The sequence below is a fragment of the Pundamilia nyererei genome, unplaced genomic scaffold (genome assembly GCF_000239375.1).
Source record: "Pundamilia nyererei isolate P.nyererei 1_Seehausen unplaced genomic scaffold, PunNye1.0 scaffold00222, whole genome shotgun sequence".
Lineage (NCBI taxonomy): Eukaryota > Metazoa > Chordata > Actinopteri > Cichliformes > Cichlidae > Pundamilia > Pundamilia nyererei.
In genome coordinates this window covers 960239-967037 of record NW_005187623.1, presented here as the reverse complement: position 1 = coordinate 967037, position 6799 = coordinate 960239, and the positions used below count along the sequence as shown (strand labels likewise).

General features: G+C 42.6%; 1 protein-coding gene across 1 annotated transcript in view; it reads right to left on the bottom strand.

The window, feature by feature from the left end:
- Positions 1 to 3839: 3839 nt before the first annotated feature.
- LOC102212867 (NACHT, LRR and PYD domains-containing protein 12-like) overlaps positions 3840 to 6799 on the bottom strand; it is an 18579-nt gene continuing 15619 nt past the window's right edge. Inside the window, exons 8-10 of the mRNA XM_013914761.1 lie at positions 6548 to 6721; positions 6074 to 6247; positions 3840 to 4032 (exon numbers count right to left, since the gene is read on the bottom strand). Coding sequence (XP_013770215.1) covers positions 3840 to 4032; positions 6074 to 6247; positions 6548 to 6721 — 541 coding nt within the window. The remainder of the gene's footprint in view (positions 4033 to 6073; positions 6248 to 6547; positions 6722 to 6799) is intronic.

The following is a 6799-nucleotide window of genomic DNA, read 5'->3' as shown; positions in this document are numbered from 1 at the left end:
CAGCTCTCATTTATTTGACAGATAACTGGTATAAAGATCTAGATTATGGGAAAATGGTTGGGATGGTATTCTTGGACTTTAGTGCTGCATTTGATTTAATAAATCGTGATCTTTCAATTGATAACCTAAAATGTTGTGGATTTTCATCAGATGCTCTGCGCTGGATGAAAAGTTTTTTGTCTGGAAGAAGGCAAAAGGTTTATTCTAATGGTCATTTCTCAGAGGGCTGCAACATGAACTGTGGTCTACCCCAGAGCAGCTGCCTCGGTCCACTTCTCTATTCAGTTTTCACAAATGATCTGCTATGTATCTTGGGTAAATCTAATCTTTTAATGTATGCCAATGATTCCACCATGTTTTATTCGGCCAGTGACAACTCTTAAGCAGTGCAATTTGAGTTCTAAGCATCCCAGCAACTATTCAGAAAAGCATGAAGTCAAACATGACTTATAAAAACACCAGTATAGGCTTTTAAGGTCTGGAAGTAAAAAAAACTACATTTTCCGCGAAAATGACGTCACTTCCGGTTTCGGGCAGGTATTGGCGGACATGCGATCGTTCGCGCTGATGTCTGTTTCAATGTGGGAACTGTTACAAACAGCTGATTGGATCGGCAAAGCGCGTTTCTGGAATATTATGTTTTTGTTCCTGCAAGCACTTTTTATGCAATATTTGCAAAGCTATATGTGGAAGGAAACCTGACCTAGGACAAGCTGATGGCATAAGATGTAAGTACAACTCCTCCGGTTTCATATGCAAAAAAAATTATTGCGCTAGTTTACGCGGTTCCGGTTCTACAAGGATTTAGTATACCCGCTCCGACCGGCTTTAAAGCGTTAATTGACCAGCGTATTACAACAAGATTTGCTAAAAATGTTTTACTGAAGTAAAAACAACAAGATTCTAAATGTATCCAAATCTAAATCTATGTTAATTGGAAGTAAAACACGTTTAGTCAACAGTCCACAACTGAATCTTTCCATATCCGGATAAGTATTAGAGCAGGTCACATAGGTTAAACTACTTGGTGTTACCATAAATCACCACCTTTCATGGTCTCAGCACATAGCCTTTGTTATTAAGAAAATGGGACAGGACATAGCTATGGCTACGAAATGGTCTTTCTATATCGTCATCATGAAAGATGTGTCCAAAAGTTGATTATGTTCATCTGGACGTAGTGTTTTCAGTGGGAGAAACGTTTCGTCACTCATCCAAGGGACTTCTTCAGTTTCAGCTGACTGCAGGTTTCCCCAATCTTGTAAACAGTAGATTTGCATAATGACTGAAACTAGCACCACTGAAGGAACAATCGGCTGGGAGGTCAGTTCCTTCATCATAATTAGGCAAATTCTCATGACCATTGATCAATAACCACTGATCAAGGCCCACTGATAAAAGGCCACTGATCAATGGCCATGAGCACCATTCACATAGAGTTAGGGAATGACTGCAATCATTGTAAGATGGCAAAAGATGTACCCCTAGGCCCCCTCCATGATTCAGAGATAGTCTTTGAATCATGGAGTTCTGGCCTGACAAAGTAGCTCTTCTGTGTTGTGTCATCCACTTCGCCAGAGGTTATTTGGTTTTCCCGATGTATAAATCCTGGCAATCCTCCTGGCACTTAACAGCGTGCACTATGTTACTTTGTCTGTGTGTGTGTGTGCGTGTGTGGGGGGGGCGATCCTTGGGGTGTACCAATTTTTGGTGCAGCGTGCTTTGGAGTTTAAAAGCATCTCAACTGTTCTGATACTCCTGACAAATATGGGATCACTACATGTTTTCACTTAGGCAGCGGTTGTCCTTCTCTCCTGGATTGGCTGGAGCTTTCTTTTGGCGTCTTCCCAGCTTTAACAAATGTCCAGCTGGAATAATGACATTTACTCAGGGCCTTCTATATGTGACGTTCTTCTGCTTCCCTAGCCGCTGTGTATGTGAGGATGGTGTTCGCTCTGTGTTGTAGCATCTTGATGACACCCAGTTTATGCTTCAGTGGATGATGAGAGTCGAACCTTAATTACTGATCCATATGCGTAGGTTTACGGTACACATCAGCTTTTAGATGTCCCCCATTACTGATGGAAATCTCACAGTCTAAGAAGGCTAACCTGCCACTTTTCATATCCTCCCTGGTGAATTTGATGCGTTGGTCCACCGAGTTAATGTGATCTGTAAAATGTGGTACGGCCTGAGATTTGATTTTCACCCAGGTGTCATCCACATACCTGAGCCAATGACTTGGTGGTGTTCCATGGTAGGATCACAAAGCCTTCTATTCCACTTCTTCCATGTACAAATTTGCCACGATGGGTGGAACTGCAGAACCCATGGCACACCCATCTTTCTGCCTGTAAAATTGACCCTTGTATGTGAAGTAGGTGGAATGAAGACACAGTTCCAAAAGCAAACACACTTGGTTGATGCTGAGAGTGGTACTGTTGCTGAGTTTGGGGTCATCCTGTAATCTCTTATGAACTACCTCCAACGCGTCCGTGAGTGGGATGCAAGTGAAGAGAGATGTAACATTGTACGAGACCATGGTTTCATCTGCCTCCATAATGACATCTCTCACCTTCTCAACAAAATCCAGGGTGTTTTGGATGTGGTGTTCAAAGCTGCCTACCAGTGAGTTGAGGATCAAAGCCAGAAACTTAGAGGTGTTATAGGTTTCGGAGTTCTTAAAGGTGCACCCTGTTTATGTATCTTAAGTAAACCATAGCGACTAGGTGTAGATTCGCCTGAGTATAGCCTGTAGTATGAGGTCCGGTCATTAGCATTGTCTTGTTCTAACTGCTTCAGATAGTCTATCACCCTCTTCCTGTAACCACTTCCTGGGTCTTGTTTCATGGGCTCATAAATATTTTCGTCACTGAGCAGTGACAAAGTTTTCTCATTATAGTCTTTCTGGTTTAGCAATACTGTGCACCTACCCTTATCTGGTTCAAGGTTCAAGGTTCAAGGTTCTTTATTTGTCACATGCATAGTTATACAAGTATAACACACAGTGAAATGTAACCTGACACGCTCCTCGACATGTGCAAAAAATTGGGGGGGTGTTGCTGGAAGGATGATAATGTTGTTGTAATTACTAAGTTAAGTGAGTGCCTTCCTTTCCTCCATGGCGATGTTGGATGCTGGGGGCTTTGCATTTCTGAGACAGGCCGAAACTTTTATCCATAGTTGCTCAGCTTCCACTTCTGTAGTATTGTTGTTTCAAATGGCTGTTTCTGTGGGTGTGATCAGTCCCTTCATTTTTGTTCTTTCAGTGGTGCTACTTTCAGTCATTGTGCAAATGTACTGTTTATAATATTGGGGAAACCTGCAGTCAGCTGAGACTGAAGAAGTCACTTGGATGAGTGACAAAACGTTTCTCCCACTGAAAATGCTACGTCCAGATGAACATAATCAACTTTTGGAGATTTACTTGACTGATTTCCTGGATGGTTGAGATGCATCAAGACATGAAAGATGTCATTAATGCACTAGTATTGTCTCATTTGGAGTATTGTTCAAGCAGCTAATAAGACAGAGCTTAACAAACTTCAGTTAGTTCTGAATAAGGCGGTTGAGATGTTGATTCTATACCAGTATCAATCGAATGCATAACAAACATTTTATTAGTTTTATTAGATTGTATTTGATGGCTTGGGCCCCAGGAAGACTAGCAACCACTATTGTGGAAGCTAAAGGGGTTCCTTATAAATAAATAAAAATAAATAAAATAAATCTTGCATAAGTACACCCCCCTCCCCCCACCCCCCAGTGTTCCTTGCAAACTCTAAATGAAATAAACAGGGATTAAAGGACATAATATGTTTCCAGCTCTTCCTCCTTTATCAGACATTCTCTCCATACCTCAGAGTGTCCAGTCTCCAGTGTGGATCCTTAAGTCCAGCCAACAGCACGTTAATTCCTGAGGAGCCTGGATGATTGTAGCTCAGGTCCAGCTCTCTCAGATGGGAGGGGTTGGAGCTCAGAGCTGAAGCCAGAGAACTACAGCCTTCCTCTGTGATCAGACAGCCTGACAGACTGTACAGACAAAAATTAAAATTAATCTAAAAAGATTTTCACTTAAGGTCTCTCTTTGCTGGACCCTCATTCATTCCATCCATTCAATTCAAGTTAGGATTTTAAAACAGCAACTGAAAAAAAACTGTGACCTCTTCTAGTTTAGCAGTAGACTCTACAGTATTACAAAGAACATCTGAAACAGCTTCAGTGTGAAGAAGAGGATTGTGAAAGCTGCAGATTCTGCCACATCGGTGTGTATTGCAGGAGTTTTAAATCATGAGGCTTTGCGGGTAAACCTTTGAAAAAAACACAATGCAATGTTGTTTCTTCCAGTGACTTCTTCAAGTCCTGTATCTGTGGTAATCTAACAGTGGAAAACACTTATCATTTGGCGAATATCACAGTGGCTATCTGCATCTTAAGCTGGAGGCCATCACCCAATGAAGCCAACAGAACCACATCATCTGCGAAAAGCAGAGATGAGATTCTGAGGTCACCTAAGTGATAGCCCTCCGCCACTTGGCTGCGCCTAGAAATCCTGTCTATAAAAGTTATGAGGAGAATCGGTGACAAACGGCAGCCCTGGCCAAGCCCACCACCCACCGGGAAAAGGTCTGACTTATTGCCGGCTATGCAAACCAAGCTTTTGCAATAGTTGTATAGAGATCGAATGGCCTGTAGCAATGGAACAGACACCCCATACTCCTGCAGCACCTCCCACAGAACACCCCGAGGGACACGGTTGAATGCCTTCTCCACATCCACAAAACACATGTAGACTCGTTGGGGAAACTCCCATGCACCCTAAAGTATCCTTGAGAGGATAAAGAGCTTGTCCAGTGTTCCACGACCAGGACGAAAACCGCATTGTTCCTCCTGTATCCAAAGTTCGACTAATGGACGAATTCTCCTTTCAAGCACCCTGGCATAGATTTTCCCAGGGATGCTGAGGACTGTGATCCCCCTGTAGTTGGAACACACCCTCCAGTACCCCTTCTTAAAAATTGGGACCACCACCCCGGTCTGCCAGTCCAGGAGTAGCGCTTCTGATCTCCACGCAACATTGTAGAGGCATGTCAGCCAGGACATCCCTACAACATCCAGAGCCTGTTTTGGTAGCCAGGGATCAGTGCGCAAGGGCCTCTGCTCCTGGCTGCCGCCAGGCACACAAAGCACCCGACCCCTATGGCGCCCCCTACAGGTGGTGGGCTTACAGGAGGGTGGGCCCATGTCCCCTTTTCGGGCTGTGCCTGTCGAGCCGCATGGACTGAAGCCTGACCACCAGACGCTCACCCTTGGACACCCTCTCCGGGCCTGACTCCAGGGCGGGGCCCCGGTAAACATATCCCGCGCAGGGTAAAATGTTCCCTAGGTGATATTCAACAGGAATTAAAACAAGATAATATGGGAGAAATATATTCTCTGAAAGGATATAGTCTCTCTTCACAGTCCTTGTTACTACTGTCATCTACCAGGGTCAGATGACTCTGCGTTTAAGTTTTGTTTATTCAGTGTTCTGGGATTTTGTTGGGTTTTCATAGTTTTGTCTTTCGTATTTCATGTTCCTTAATTTATCTTTAGATCACTGTGATTTTCCAGCTTTTAGGTTTTGTCTCTGTGCCTCCCTAGTGTTCCTTGTTTCTTGTGTTCCTGGTTTGATGTTTGTGTTATTTCATGTTCCCATTCCCTCATTACTTCATTGTATATTTAAGCCCTGTATTTTCCGATGCCCTTTGTTGCATCGTACCCACTTATCTGTGTAAGTCTCTTCCTGTGTTTCTAGTTTCAGTGTTAGTTCCTCGTTTCTGGATTCCTGGCGTTTGAGTTGAAACAGTATTTTTAATTGTATCTTTAATGTCCGTATTAGAGAACATAACATGAACAAAAAGGACTTTGGGATTTATTGCAGTATTATAAAAAAACTTTACTGACAGTAATTTAAAATAATCGAACCAAAGGTATATAAAAGGCCCCTGTTAATACTATAACCTTCAGACATATATTCAGTAATGCAATACAGATTCTAAATAATGCTGAGTGACAAAGACTGAATCCTGACCTCAGAGTTTCCAGGATACAATGTGTACTGTTCAGTGTAACAGACAGAAGCTTAACTCCTGCATCCTCTATGTCGTTTTCACTCAGGTCCAGCTCTCTCAGGCTAGAGGATTGGGAGCTGAGAGCTGAGGACAGAGCTTCACAGCTTCTCTGTGAGAGGTTACAGGCACTCAGTCTGAAAAATAATCAACACAAAGACAAAAAAATAAATTAATAAAAACACAAAACAACAACACTGAAATTAAAATGCATTGATGGTATAGTTAGAAGTGACTATATCTGGCAATATTTAATGTTCCTCAAGGACTGGTTGGATTTGCTATTGTCTGATTTTAAACACATCAGGAAGTCACTGTCATTTACAAATCATGAGAAATGATACACTACAATAACATGCATGTAACTGACCTTTATTAGCTAAAAGTTTAATTGGTTAATTATCTCATTTGACATAAATAAGCATCCTTAATCTGACCTCAGAGTTGCCAGTTTACAATGTGGACTTTTCAGTCCAGCAGACAGAAGCTTCACTCCTGAATCTTGTATGTTGTTGTTACTCAGGTCCAGCTCTCTCAGTCGTGAGGCCTGGGAGCTGAGAACTGAGGAAATTGCGTAACCACTTCTCTCTGAGAGGAAACAGCTGCTTAGTCTAGAAATAAAGAACACACACACACACACACACACACACACACACACACACACACACACACACACACACACACACACA